The 15,758-nt window shown below is 41.6% G+C and overlaps 1 protein-coding gene across 1 annotated transcript in view; it reads left to right on the top strand.

Moving 5' to 3' along the window:
• Positions 1–14,907, top strand: part of T265_07897 (hypothetical protein) — a gene marked incomplete at both ends in the record, with an annotated part of 61,035 nt that extends 46,128 nt beyond the window's left edge. The window contains 3 exons of the mRNA XM_009173554.1: positions 2,672–2,824; positions 13,317–13,337; positions 14,741–14,907. Of these exons, the coding sequence (XP_009171818.1) occupies positions 2,672–2,824; positions 13,317–13,337; positions 14,741–14,907 (341 nt within the window). The remainder of the gene's footprint in view (positions 1–2,671; positions 2,825–13,316; positions 13,338–14,740) is intronic.
• Between the last annotated feature and the right edge of the window lie 851 nt (positions 14,908–15,758).

Here is a 15,758-nt window from a genome sequence, read left to right as displayed (position 1 = left end):
TGAACAATTAATGTCGGATCCCCCAATTGCCCAAGTAAGGCCAGAATACCCCTTCTCAGAAACAGGCTTCAACTAATTCGAATCGCCGTTCAGAGGCAGCCACATTCACTGATCATTATTTCAACTACAATTTATGACCCTGTAACTCGTGGGCCGTCCAGAATAAATCTTAATTTGTGCAATTTGCATACCACAACCATGGAAAGGCTTCCTGTTTCTTCCCCACATATCGGAATCGTGTAGCGCATCTTGTTGTAAGGTTGACATAATATAAATTTGGGACCTTCGACTGGACACTTTGTTGTTCACATTCACGAGATCATGACTGGTCTGATCACAGTCTTATTCAACATCGTAGTGCTAGTTTCGAGCATCCAAGGTAAGCCTCACCCACACTTTATGTCATCCACTAACAAGATGCAAATTCCATATGTGACCAAATGTTGCTTGGACCAATCCGTCGTGAAATTATCTCAGTGTACCAACTTCGCTCTCCTCAATTATACCCATTCACAACCTGTCAATTGGACTCCAAAATGACATGTCAACATTTGCCTGATGGCGTCGAGTTAACTCCTAGTATCGGGAATCGTACACGAATCCCGTAGTGTGCTAACCTAGTTTCCCATAGACCAAGAGTTTTAATCAAATTATGAGATACATTAGCCTAGGTGAAGGTGGCATTTTCTTCGGAAAACGTTAGTGCAGGATGCATTATTGATGGACCAACTCATGCAGATAATTAGATAATTGTGATGTCCGGTGAGACCACTACAATACCTTGAATCCATTTCTGTACCCGGATTCTCTAAGGTCGCGTATTATGTAACCATATTCATGACCATATTCGTTCCCAGCCCGTAAAATGATGACATTTGTGCGCCACACGTGTTCGCTCCAGCGTCACCCCTTTTGTGCACTGCGGTGTTGCAATTCCTCCTTGTCGATGATTGCGTTGGTGATGATTTGCTTCAGAAGGGCTCGGTATATAACTGGCAGTTTTTAATTGGGCAACGTCTCGCTTTTGACACAGAAGCTTAATCAGGCCAAGTGACCGGATCACCAATTTGGCCATGTTTTAAGAGTAACGGAGAAACAAACCGTGAGATGTCTCCATATTAGCGCATTAGATCAGTGTTCAGTGTCAATCAGTGGCCGCTGCCACAATTTTGCGTTGGTCGATTGGGAGAGTTTAAAATTGAAGGGCACAGAAGAAGCTGATCGGACAGCGGATCTAATTGAAGTAATGAACAAACTTCATCAGTTAAAGTGACTTGAAGTGGAAGATTAACGAACCGAAACCGATCAGAACAAATTTGAAACTCCCTCAATCCACCGAAGCACACTAACCGACAAGAGCCGTTCATTGACACTCAAGACTGATCTGGTGTAATAATCTGAAGAGGACTTAATGATTGGTTACCCGTCTGTCTTTTAACCTGGCCAATTTGGTGACCTGCTTATCTGGCCTGATGAGGCTTTTGTGTCCAAAGCCCAAATAAGGGGCATCGATTGTTCACCAAGTCCTTCTGAAAAGATTTTCAAATTAATTCTGATCAGTTTCAGAAGAGCTTGGTAAACAGTCGGTAGTTTTTAATTGGGCAGCGTTCCGCTTTTGACACAAAAGCTTCATCAGGCCAAGTGAGCAGGTCACCAATTTGGCCAGGTTATAGGGCAGACGGGGTTTGGCTCCTTATTCTTCCACTTCAGGGTGCTTCAATCGATGATCCGTTAGTCGTTGTGGGCTTGTGAGTGGTTCGACAATTTATTTGGAGGGAGGAAAGGTGGTTGACGTTAAGTTGAATTGACTACTCTTCCTTCCGATAACCGCACACCACACGCGTCAGCTGGACTGATCCTAAACCGTTCTCACACGCTTGCCAGTTCTACGGCTTATATTCCGTCAACACTTGGATGCTTGGCGGTTTCTTCCGCCTCGGCCATCAGTCTCTGTGACGAGGGCCGTAGTCCTGTGTCCAGTGCGTGTTCCGCAGTTGCCGAGTTTTTCGGTCACCCTCGATATTTGTCTGTATTTCTCGGCGGCCTGTTTATTTTCCTTCCATGCTCAACGATTCGGGTGTTATGTTTTCGTGCCACCTGCCCTACATAGAAATTAATACAGTCAGTAAACTTAATCTTGTGGACATAGGCCTTTGTTCTGTTTGGCGGAAGGCGATTCTCCGATTGTACCAATGCAGAGTCCAGAGTGTCTATTCTGTGGTAAGCTACTCCTATGTGAGCCGTGTTTAGAATCCTTTGAATAATTTCCGATGCCTCTGAACAATTTGTCTCGATAAATACAATTCGGCTTTGTCTTCATCCTGTTTGCCGAAATTGTAGCAAGCAGGCTGTGGTAAAGTTACTCCACATTTATCCGCCGTTCCAGTTGTAATTCGTGTTGCAAAACAGTTAGATTTATGAACAGAAAAGACGATCAACAATTTCACAACATTCTGGGTGTAATTCTTTACATTATCTTCCAGACAGACTTTCGAAATCCCCAGATTATTACTTCAGATAATCCCTGTAGTATTGATAACTACCAAGTGCAACTCAATAGGGATATGAAAAACGATCTACCATGTATTCCAGAAATATTGTATTATTTTTCCGTAAGCAACATCTTCAGCATTTCTCACACTGCCTATATATATCTTCTTGATTTTGTCAGATATATGTTATCTTTCAAAAGATCCCGGGGATTGCAAAGCATCCTTCCCAAGTGTGTACTTCGACAGCGAGTCGGGAAAATGCGAAGAATTCATTTATGGTGGGTGTGACGGAAATGGGAACAGGTTCAAATCTTTCGACGAATTCATTTATGGTGGGTGTGACGGAAATGCGAACAGGTTCAAATGTGAAAAAGCATGTCTGCAGTGACAATAGCCAAAACCGCCAAAAGACCCAGCATCCTTTCCTTGGTGACACAACCAGATGGTGATTAATAAAACAAAACAATTTTCCTTTCGCATTGTGATTTGGTTTGACTGGAGTGAAGGAGCCTAAGATTACGAGTGGACATGAACATGAGACTTCCGGCTGTTTAGGAAGAAGCGATAAAGTAAAACAGCCGGATGTAATATGAATAGCCACAGAGGTATACTGCCAGGCAAACGAATATAAATGTAAACCACGTATGAACAGAAAGGTGGTGACTGGTGAACAGCTAGGTAGATAAATAGCCAGTTAGACAGACGTACATAGGGAGAGACAGATAGGCATATTAATTATTTGAATGGCTAGCTGGTTGACTAGTCAACAGACTGGTTGATTGGTTTGTCGGCTGATTGTTTGATTGCACAATTGCTTCATCGATTGAGGAAAGGTAGTTGTTTAGCTTGACTATTTCATTTGTGTGGCTTTTCAGGTCATCGCCTCTACATGCAACAAAACTCCGTGACATTTCCTGTGGAAATCAGCTCCAAATTCACTTTGGGCTTATTGTCTAAGTTACGTCAACAACTGTGGTACAGCAACACTCTCCATAATAAGTGGCTGGCCTCTCTGAGGACTACATCGCGGTGTCAACTGACGGATTAACTTCTGTACATGATTCGGTTGTTTCAAATCGTAGGCTCAAAATTTCGATATTTTATGTATCCGTTCTGTGCCTCACGTCCAGCGCATGTCCCACTTCCCCGATTCTTCCAGTTTTGAGCAAAACTCAAATCTCTGTCAACCTTGTTTAGCTGTAAACATCTGTCGCTGTCCATCGTTTGAGATCTCTATTCACATATCTGGTATGAACAAGACTAATGACCAAAGTTCTGGTACTGGTGTTGCCACTGGTGGTGAGTATGGTGTGTTAGTGCATGCCAAGAGGCAATTTTATGCGTAGATCTCCCACGGCATCGTATTGGCTTGAACAATTTGTTGAGGCGCCAGCCGCGTTACCAATCTGGGGTTCACCAACAGTAGCGACCATGCTGTCACATTTATTCAATAAAAACAATAGGTGTGTTTACCCAATTTAACACCGAAATAAAGATGATCACGGAATAAGCACCGACTGAGGGAAAAACCTATGCATAACACTGTTGTGCTTTGCATCCCAATTCTAATAGATTTAAGCCCAGCAAACTGTGTCGTAAATATACCTGTGAACATACGCATAATTCATCATCACGAAAGTTTTCGGAACTATAATCAGGTTTGCTCGACGTGGACTGGCTTAGGGCATTGTCAAAAATAAACCACAAAAGTAAGCAATCAGAACAGGTTTGTCATTTGTTATAGTCTCTACACCCGAGGCCACATAGCAGCAGATTTGTTACCTTGATTTACTCCTACTGATCAGCAAGTGAGTGCGGATAATCAGACAGCTCAAATTACTTATGCTCTAGCTGTACACTGAGACTTAAACTAGCTACATGTGATCATGGAGAGCCCGTGGTTGGCTGAATGGGTAGCAGTGAAGAGTAGAATCTAAGGGTGTGAGGCAGAAATAGTACCTTCAGTCGGGTCGTTCTCCTGATTGGAAACTAGCAGGACATCTGAACCCGTCTTCAAAACCTGTGAATGCCCGGTTACTATTACACCAGATCCTAATGAGCTTGTAATTTGCGAGACGTGAAAGAAAACAAACTTCCTGAACTCTGATTGTGTTAACCTGACAAAACCGTGCTGGAAGCTATAAAATGCTGCTGTAAATGGACTGATAGATTAGATCACAGATGCAAAAGTCCTACTGAATTTTGGACTGATAGATTAGATCACAGATGCAAAAGTCATGTTGATTTTTGGGGACGACCCAGCTGATCGATGAGTACAGACGGTGTTAAAGAGCCACAACAGACAACGGTGTACAAGGCAAGTAAATCACTCTCTGACGCTGAAGCCGCCTTGCATTCAACCTGCATCATCCGTCACAACGTCCTATGGACAATCGTGTGTGTTTAGGCACAAAATGCTAGATCGATCTGCCCTATGTCCTTGGTATAGCTACCCTATTCTATCATGTGGATGATGTCATAGAAGGACTTCACGGGTTCCATATTATGAGACATCGGCTGCCATGTTGAACAACGAATTCAGATTGTAATAATTTAGCGATAAGCCAGACCAAAGAACATTTTCAATTTTCTGCAAAACTGTATGACACAAGGATGTGTACTCACACATAGTGCGCTCCCACAGACAACTAGTCACAAAAGCATAAAATTCATGCATCATAAAAAATTCGTAGGTCAATTCACAGTGCCCAAAAGGAACTGCAAACGCAACCTACTAGTGAGAATTTGAGTGCCCACTATCATTTTTGTATTCGAAATACCAGATCACTTGTTTTTGCCACCGGAAACAAAAATGTTTCCCGGACCTAAAATCAAACTAAAGTATATATTTGGTGCAAGATTTCCGGTAAGCACAGTCAGCTCTGACTGTCACCGTAAATAAGCCACCCGACTGTGCCAGAACAAGGATAAAACCGGAACGAATTTCGTCCACTATCAACTGCTACTTGTGCACACTTACTACCCAAGGCAAGAAAGCTATACCGGTGAAGGAAAGAAGGTTTTCGTTGCGGACTTATTTATTGGGAAACACCAACAGAACAGCTACAAACTATTGGACAGGGAAGCGAAATTCTCATATGCATCTTGTTTACAGAAACTGAATATCCACTTTCTCCTTGAACGCGTCTTCCTGAACTTTCCTGGATATTCATTGACTGTTGCTCGAATCAAAGCAAATTCTCTAGAGAAACTCCACAAATTCCGCAACGGATCTCCCTTTTCAAGAGATGCAAAGCGAATCTGTATGACACAAGGATGTGTACTCACACATAGTGCGCTCCCACAGACAACTAGTCACAAAAGCATAAAATTCATGCATGATAAAAAATTCGTAGGTCAATTCACAGTGCCCAAAAGGAACTGCAAACGCAACCTACTAGTGAGAATTTGAGTGCCCACTATCATTTTTGTATTCGAAATACCAGATCACTTGTTTTTGCCACTGGAAACAAAAATGTTTACCGGACCCAAAACCAAACTAAAGTATATATTTGGTGGAAGATTCCCGGTGAGCACAGTCAGCTCTGTCACCGTAAATAAGCCACCCGACTGTGCCAGAACAAGGATAAAACCGGAACGAATTTCGTCCACTATCAACTGCTACTTGTGCACACTTACTACCCAAGGCAAGAAAGCTATACCGGTGAAGGAAAGAAGGTTTTCGTTGCGGACTTATTTATTGGGAAACACCAACAGAACAGCTACAAACTATTGGACAGGGAAGCGAAATTCTCATATGCATCTTGTTTATAAATACTGAACATCCGCCTTTCTCTCGAACGTGTCTTCCTGAACTTTCCTGGATACTCATTGACTATCACCCAAATGAAAATGAATGCCACAAAGCAATTCCACAAATTCCGCAAGAAATCTCATATTTCAATAGACGCGAAAAGGATTTACGAGAAACCACAAGATAGTCGTAAGCCTCCTCAGTAGTATCCACCGCTACACTGGTATAAATCCCGGTAACCGTTAATGTTACTTGTCTTAAACTATAAATCACCGCTCTCCGTTGTGAAAAATTTGCATGTCACAAGAGCCTTCTTAGTGAAGAGTCACTTTGGTATCAGTCTTAATTAAGAATGAACCTGAGTACCATCCTGAAACATTCCTGGAACACAGAGGAGAACAATCGAAAAATGATGCTAGTGAATACGGATCTCCATATTTTTAAATCTACATGATAGATAAGTGAAAGTCAGCAGGAAACGATTAGGAACAGTCATAGGGTGTTGCATTGCGAAAAGAGTAAAGGGCACGCTGTATAAACGAAATTTCGATTGCAGTCAAAGTTGCAATACAAAAGGTACTCTCAATGAACAGTCATTTAATGTATTCGAATAAAGATAACTAAAGTTCAGTGACATTCCGAGCAACACGAGCCATTAAGTGATACGTAGAATATTATCCAAGCTGAATGTGATATACCACGTGTACCACTTGTATCCAGTTGCTGCAAGCGTCTCGTCAGTAGCAGTGAAACGATCTTATTCCGAAGAACCATGTTCCCGCCTCTCGGACTAACTTGCTTCTAATCGCCCACATTCACAGGCTAGCATCACCAATATTTACTCTCATGGTTGAATCAGGAGCATCCAATCTACAGCACAAGAGCCACTCTAAGGTTCCGGTTCTGGGGGATGATGAGAATATACAGTGAATTTGGTTGGAAGTAATTGCACCATACACCTCTAAAAAATGTCGTAAAAATGACATGCTCGCTGTCATATTCGCCACACTACCCCATTTTCACCCGGTTATGAATTTGTCTATTCGCAATTTGGTTCAGAATCTGATGCTTTTGAATGTTTAGCAATCCCCTGTGAAGGTCTGGATGATGAACGGATTCGTGTCGGAAATCCAGTCAGGATTTTGTCTGTTCGAATTTTTTGGCCGGATGTGCAAATGGCGTATTACCATGTCTGAATATTGGGCAAGCTAAACTAGTTGCCCTTAATTTATCGGAGACCTCCGAATGAGCGGTGGTCAACGTCCTCGGACTGATGGCACTTGAAAAGTCCCAAATTAGTGACTTTGAGAGATACCAGACACATCGTCATACTCTAAAAGTAAATTGAAGCCCCAAATCGATTCTTAAGCTTATGGTTACAAATGTTCGAAGCGGAACTGGTCTAGAACCATTGCGACTTGTAACGGGGTGGACAGGGTATAATAAAATATTCAGGCCGACCGCGCCGCAGAATGACTATACACATACTTCAGGATACAATGATTATTACCGGTGAGAGATCAGTTTTAGTGGCGCAACTGATAGAATATGCAGCCAGGTTGTAGAATTTTCCCGGCGTGCATGGCCTCTTCGAGATTAAGCAAACCTAGTAGCTCTCTATTTGTATAAGCAATTGCAAAGCAACTTCGTCTCGTAATACAGCAATTCCTGTCAACAGGGGCCTCAAAAAATGTTGAACCGATTCTTTGATACAAGCATGATGAGTTGTGCGCTGCAACCAGCGTTGGTACTTAACAATAACTATCAAACAAAAATGACGACTGATTTTAACTGGCGGAGTTTACTTTAATGTAGCTGGTTGAGTAGGCATTTTTGGGATTCCTAAAACATTCACTCATGTTTGCTGTCCAACGAACGGCAGTCCGTCAAAGGAAATGGATGCTTTCTTCCCCAATATACGCAAGACGCGATATATTGAAGCCCCCCATTTTATATTGAAGCCTTTGCGCTTGAGATTGATTATTCAATCACATAATCACTATTCGCAGAGTAACACAGTGCGCAGGGATTCTTCATGTGGTTGATAATCTTTCAGAGCATGATATTTGGTTGCATTGTGCATTTTTCCCTTTATATTGGCGTACCCAAATTGACCACTAGTTTGCGTGGTGCTGTTTTTTTTTCAAGTTTCATGCCCTCTCCTCAGTGCAAGTTGCAAGAAGATGATTACTCAACATAATCCGTTGATAAAAAAGAGACCAAGTAAAATAAGCCAAAACGACACGACTAAAGGCTTTTGTTCTGCATGAAACAAAATGACGTCCCGAACGACCGTCAGAGCAGAACGACTTTCCTCGTCACTCAAACGGGTAGATGAACATTGTCGTACTCGAAACACTACGTTCTGGTCTGCACATTTCTACCATTTAGAGTACCATCAATCAAGACAGCGGACAACTGAGCTCGGTCATTAAAAGAATCTGAGATACCTGCTCGAAAGAAGATGTTTGGTTAATGTGAAACACCAAGGACCAATTGTTTAAACGATGTCTCTCACATAATCCAGAAAACCAAAACCATCATAAATAGCATCTCATACCGGTAAACTCAAACGGATTATGCACTTCGACTTACTAAACCGCCTGGTGGAGGGACAAAAGTACTTCGGTGTAGCGTCACGTCTTTAGAAATCACGAATGGGTAGTTCCGGTTCACTAGACAGGAAAGCAAACATCGCATATGCGCAGTCTCTAAAAACTGAAGGTTCTCAAACGCAATAGTAAACAAACGCCGCAAAGCAGTTCCACAATTTCTATAATAAACTCCACCTTTCATCAGATGCGTGGGTGAAGCTTGGACGCCAACGCATAGACTACTCACGTACCTCATCAGTAGTACAAACAGTTGAACTAGCAATCAGCAGAGGACAGAGGTAATGAAGCTACATGACTGGGAGAATTGGCATTTTTAATATCGCTAATAGATATATATTATGGTCCAGTCATTATTACTTGCCAGGCAACCGACAAATGATCAGCTGAACCTAAATTACACCGTATGCTTTTAACTGGCACCACTGGTGGGTCAAACTTCATCACCCCATAAGTAGGACCGATTAATAATTTTACATCAGAAGTCGCTCGCTTATCCGTCAGAAATCACAGTAATGCAATCTTTTAAGCAAAACTTCGCCATTGGTTTCAGACATATGATTTGCATTAGTCTTTCATGAAGCCACACAGGATATAACAATCATTGACCTTGAAAGGGATCCATCGTTCCGTAAACTACTCTGACGGTTGGAACAGAAATCGCATGGTACAGAACACTAGTTACGCCCTCTTCTGTTTCATTCTCTAATTTCAGTGCTGATTAGACAGCGATTAGACGATTCCAGGTGCTGCTGTGTGCAAACCCCAAACCGTTATGTGTATCTTGTGTGATAGCCCACCAAAGTAGGCCAATTTGACAAGCTAATTCGAAAACGCCCACTGATCTACACTGTGTACACTTCGGGATGGACATACGACGCAACATTTCAAGGTGATGATAGCACATGATCTAATAGAGGTTGGCGTTACTATTGTGAAAACGGTACAAGATTGGGGAAATTTCACACATTGATTTTATTGTGTCACATGTACATAAATGTCAGTTCATAGGGCCAACTGAACTAAAATTAATTTTAGAATAACACACAATGATTGAAAATAGGAAAACTGAGGTTGTCAACGTGATTCTAAACTTCCCTTTACTCATTTTGTTCATTGCTCACTTAATTTGTGCAAAGTAATTCAAAAGCTATGTGGCTGGTTCACCCAACTGAGATGTAGAACCCTCACGTGACAATATACGTGTGGAAAGTTGCGAAAGTTTCCACATTTCGTTTTCCGAAATCAGGACCAGTTGATGCATCCTAAACTTCCGGATGAAATATATCGGTTCTCTTACCGACTAAATCAACGGATAAACCTACATTGTGTTACTCCAAATCCATTCTGTCTCCTAGTTCCATTCACGTGAGTGTGGATAAACGAGAGAAGCAGCCTGATATTACCGTTTCACGTGAGTGATGGCGGAAGACCACATAGTATAGACCGTCCTGCATCGATGAGAGTTGCGTGGATGCACGTCAAAGGTTCCGTCATCGGACAACTGTGTGAATGGTGTAGGTTCCTAATTTTTGCTATGTGGAAAACCAGGAGGCAGCTGCACACCATGTGGAATGGTGAATCCGTAGATGGAATTAGGAGATAAACAAAGCTCGAATTATTGAAAACTTCGCAGAGAATAGTGGAAGGACCTATCTCAGAAGGATGGTTGATGTTATGATTAAATTGGTCTGTTTTCCATAGTAGATGAACTCCAACATTGACCCCAGGACAGTCGACTTTCTAGACGTGGGCGATTTATATCCGGTGTATCATCTATCACGTTGACAATGAAATTCCTCATGTTTATTCTATCCTCATTTGTAAACCCCACCCCACTTTTGTGTTTTGTGTGTATATATGAACTGACGTTTGTGCGTCCTTACCACTTCACCCATTTGGCCTTGAGGTCATCCGGCCATTTGTAGCCGACTTTGCACGTGTGACTGTCGCACGTTGGAGCCTGTTTGCTCCCTTGCTTTGCACTTTTGAAGTCCAAGCGGACTGTTTGTTTTGGACGCATAATTCGCATAATTTGCGAATTTTCTTACACTAATTGTACCGCATAGAAACCCAGCTCCGACTTTGTTTTGCCTGCCCGGAGGTTCTGGTTTTACGCGTCACTCAAAGATACCGCTCGCCCGTTATATCCGGCGCTCACAAACTCGCATGGTATTGCATGGTTGTGCGGAGTAAGGGGTGAAAAAGTGGATGTAGCATTGCCGTAATCATAGAGTAGTATAATGATATTGATGAACTACAAAATAAAATACTGTGTGTATCACACTCTCTGAAACGATGGCCACTCAAACGGTCCAGAACATAATCTAATCGATTGGAATATAATCTGCTTGTGTTCCAGGGAATCAGATGAGAAGCAAGACAGAGAATGGATAATTTAGATGGCCTGCTGTTTTGTATTTGTGAATAGTACTAGATAAAGCCCTCCCAGGAATAACCACAGGAAAAAAATTTCGTCACATAACCAGTTTCAATCAGACTAAGTTTCTCTATAACCAGAATTAAAATTCCGTCACATTGTTGATTGCATATGCAAAGTTTCCGCAAACTTCTGAATCTATAAAACTCTAGAAAGTGAATCTGGTGGGTTTATTTCATGGGGGCGATTACGAGACTATCATTTTCTTGCTGAATTCGGTGAAGATATCAAGCGGCATCGATCTTATACACGGAGGAATGTTTCGTTCATCAAGTCGCCCTTAGTTCCGACAAATGCCACTCGCGAAAAATAGTGAAAGACAGGAAGAAAAAAATTATAATCGCTGTGCGAGCAAGTGGCAACGTACTATCTCAGAATTTCATATTATTCCTAACGTGCAACAAAATTAATGTGACAGTATTATCTTCCTCATTTATACAACCTGCAACATAACGAACGTGCAAATATGAAGACTGCACTCAACACCACGAATATTTCCCCCATGATGAAAGCTGAAGACAACCACAGATTTACGAAAGCATGAATTCTGTATAGATGCTTTCACTTCCGATAGAGAATTACCGTCAAAATGGAACATGATTATCTTTCCCAAGTACCCCATTTAAGCAGCCGTTTCCCACCACAGGATATCGAGGATCGTTATTCATTCCCCCAAGGATATTTGTGGCACAGATACAGAAGAGTATTTTGAACAACCACTTGTGTTCACTCAGCTCTATACATTCTGCCGTATATCTAGATAAGGCTTAATTTTTCTGTCGTTCACAGGAAGCTAACTACCCTGGATATGTAATACTTTATTTGGAAGAGATGCCGAAGGAGCCATGAAGGTTCAAAAAAGTTTCAACAACTATAGCATACGAGATCGTATTCTGCAAAATGATAGGCTGTCTGAAATAGATTAATCACTATGGTATTGATGTTAGCACAACGGCTTTTCTGTGCTCCTTATTTACGTCATACCATATTTGAACCTGCCATTATCGTAAACGACCAGACCTAGGAAGTAACTTTCATTTGACCCTTCACAGCGTACTTTGACGGAGTCTGCTCTTACAGAGAGGAACCAGAACCTAGATCAGATCTCCTTCAGCCTTTATTTTGAAGTAGCTCCCGGAGAAGAGCCCGGTATACAACCGTATCCCATTCAGAACGACCAACGTTCAAGAGGGCTATCTTAGATTGCCGGTTCTCAAATGGCCTCCCGTGAGCAGGAAATTATCATTGGATTTCGCTGCCTTCAGGGGCATGGTAACAACTATGAGAGATCCGATTATGATAAAAACTAACAAGGGGTTTGACGGATGGTCCGTATACATGGGAGAATGTTTGGATATGTGTTCTCTGAACACCTTTGGGCCACACTACTTTCATACTTTTGGGCAGATTTTCAGGCGTCTAATTACTGTGTGGATACGTAAAATTTCAGTATAAGTATTTTGAATTCCTGTCTTTGCGATGGCAGAAAATTCTAAGTTGTCTCATACGATGTGCCAGCACTGACTTAATTTTAATAAAGCTGTTTCATTTGCGAAGAAACCTTTCTTCATAGAGCGTATATAGAGTGGTGTGCTAGTATAGGACCATTGGCGATATTTGTCCGTGATTTTGGAGCAATTTTTAATGAAACCGCGGAAAGTAAAGCAAAAACGTTTTACTCTCACGAATGTGACTTGTTCATGCTCATTACATTCTCTTAAAATTAAGAACAAACCTGTAGATTTGGCGTTACTTGGTGACAGCCAAGGACATTCATTAAAATTTCAAACACATGCTATGTCCTCTGGATTGATGGTTATTCAGAATAGCCTGAACGACTTGCGATTTACATACTCCAAAATTTACACTTTCTACTTCAACCTTTGGTGGATAAGTCGTTGTTTTAGCGTATGCGTTGTATAGATTGACAGAGTATAAATACGCGTGATCGAAGGAACATGATCGTTCGAGTTCACTAGAGATGCCCATTCTACTCCTTATCTTCCTTGTCGTTGCAGCAGCCGTTGAGGAGGTTAGAGGTAAGCTTTATCGAGTGTACAATTCGAATTATCAGGTACCACTGCAGAAGATGATGCAGATTTTCATACTCAGCCGAACTTTCACATTTCCTATCTCTGGGTTGTAGAAATGTCTTAATTCCACGTGTGTAGCCACCATTATGGAGGAAACGCTCAAAAACACATTGTGTGGTGTAACAGCAAGATGACACATTTCGACTTTCCTGATGAGTGAAAGTTATTTTTAGGTGATTTGTTTGCGAAATGTCAGACGGATTCGTGCATGTGTAAGGATGCCTGTAGTTTATTACACTAAATATGTATTTAAGCCGTCAGTATCACCAACCTTTTTACAGCCTCCATCCTAGATGATGATTTTCAGTCAACCTATGGATAGATTGAATTGGCTTGCATTCCAAAAGCACCAACAACACCAATAGCCGTATCAAATATGTAACTCTGGTGATCGAGAAGACATTAGGCTGGTCGAATGATTGTAAGAGACGGACGAATACTGGCAACTTGTGACAACAGTAAAATATTACTTTATACACGATCACAAATATTGAACAATTGACTGAGCTCAACTAATGCAACCGTTATCACACCGCCCAACTGTCGAATTGGCTGGCACATATCAGTCACATAGGGGTGATTAAATGTGACTCACGAATCCTGTGGATGACCCGCCTAGTCTTGGATTCACTGTAGTTTGAAGTAGAGGCAATGTCCTCATCCTAGTCATTGATCAAGATGCTAATACGATGTGGTACGGTCTCAAGAGTTTAAACGACACCCCTTTTTTAATGTTAGTTGGATACAGCACGCAAAGACGTTACAGTCGAATATCAAGCGGTGTAGATTCAGATCTCTTGAGCTATACTTACTGCTCACATACCAAACATTGGGTAGTGCAATAATACAGTCTGTAGTCATTCGAGTGACGCCTGACCTTGCAAGGATAATACCAATAAGATATTCATCCATCTTCAAACTTTGTTGACCCGCTGGGCAGAAAAGTGAGATGAATGAGCCCCAATAAGTCCTTCTTAATTTCCTCTGCGCTAAGTTTCAAACGACGGCAGCTCTTCATATCACTGTAGTATATCTTGATATTTTGCTTTAACCAATGACTTTGGCCCTGGATATTTTATTATATATCTGAGGAGAATTTAGTGGTATTTTAAGAACCAGTTTGTTGTCGCCATTTACTGGTAACGTCATGCTTGCTGGGAATAATCTGTTCTATCAACCCTCATTATCCAAATATATCTTTTTTTTGTCAGATATATGTAGACTCCCACCAGTCTACGGTAACGGAAACAGTCACATCGCACAATTTTTCTTCAACGCGTAACTTCATGCTTACTTAGAACAATCTGTTCTATCCATCTTCGTCTTCTAATTATATCTTTTTTTGTCAGATATATGTAGACTCCCACCAGACTACGGTAACGGAAACAGTCACATCGCACAATTTTTCTTCAACGCCTCAACCGGGTCGTGCGAGGCGTTTATTTATAGTGGCTGTGGTGGGAACGCGAACAGGTTTACCACTTTCCGAGCGTGTGAACAGAAATGCCTCAGGTAGTACCCATTACCACTTGGAGACACCTCTTCTTTCTTCAAAACAAATGCATTCCGTGGAATTTTCAAAGACGCTTTCTTGTTTATGATGACTGGGTTAAACATGAAACGTGAGGAATCATTTGCGACAAGGCAGTCAGTACTCGAAGCCGACAATTGCAGACTTTCCGTGTTGCGCAGATGTTGTATGACCACATACCTTTGGTTGCGAATATTATCAGGACCCTCCACAAATTTTCGATCTTACGACTAATGGTAATTCACCGTGACTTTCTAGCTGGCAGTTCTAAACCACATAAACTAGAAGAAGTGTATAGCCTCATTTCGTCCGAAGATAGAAACGAAATTAACCTATAAGAATATGTACTGACAATAAACATTGACCCTATTGCTGTTATTTCAGACGCTTCACGTTTAACAGAAGTATGATTGGTATTTTCCTCAGCAGTTACGACAAAGCTATTGCCTGATGCGAATCATTTTTCTCCACGGAGGCCAAGCTTCACAACCGGCCCAAGTAGTTGATGTCACCAACACTGTGTAGATCATTGGCAGTGTTCTGTCTGCTATAGGATGCGTAGAACATCATTCATTCTGCTGCACTTGGCAAGCCCATTTGGGTTATCGTCGCAGATCGTACTGCTAACGACTGTGATAAGGATTTACGCCTAATTGCTACGAAGTGTGATCAGTATATTGCAAATATTCGAAGGAGAAAAATCTTCAACGTATTTTGAATATCAGACCTGGTGAAACGTTAACATTACGGAAAACTGGACACTCAGGAAACCGTTCGATCCCCCGGAGTATTTCATGTCTAGAGGTTCTGATAAAGATACAGCACTATGTAAAGAT

Source organism: Opisthorchis viverrini, assembly GCF_000715545.1.
Source record: "Opisthorchis viverrini unplaced genomic scaffold opera_v5_195, whole genome shotgun sequence".
Taxonomy (NCBI): Eukaryota; Metazoa; Platyhelminthes; class Trematoda; order Opisthorchiida; family Opisthorchiidae; genus Opisthorchis; species Opisthorchis viverrini.
Note: the sequence above shows the minus strand (reverse complement) of the source record. Positions and strands in the feature narration are given on the sequence as shown.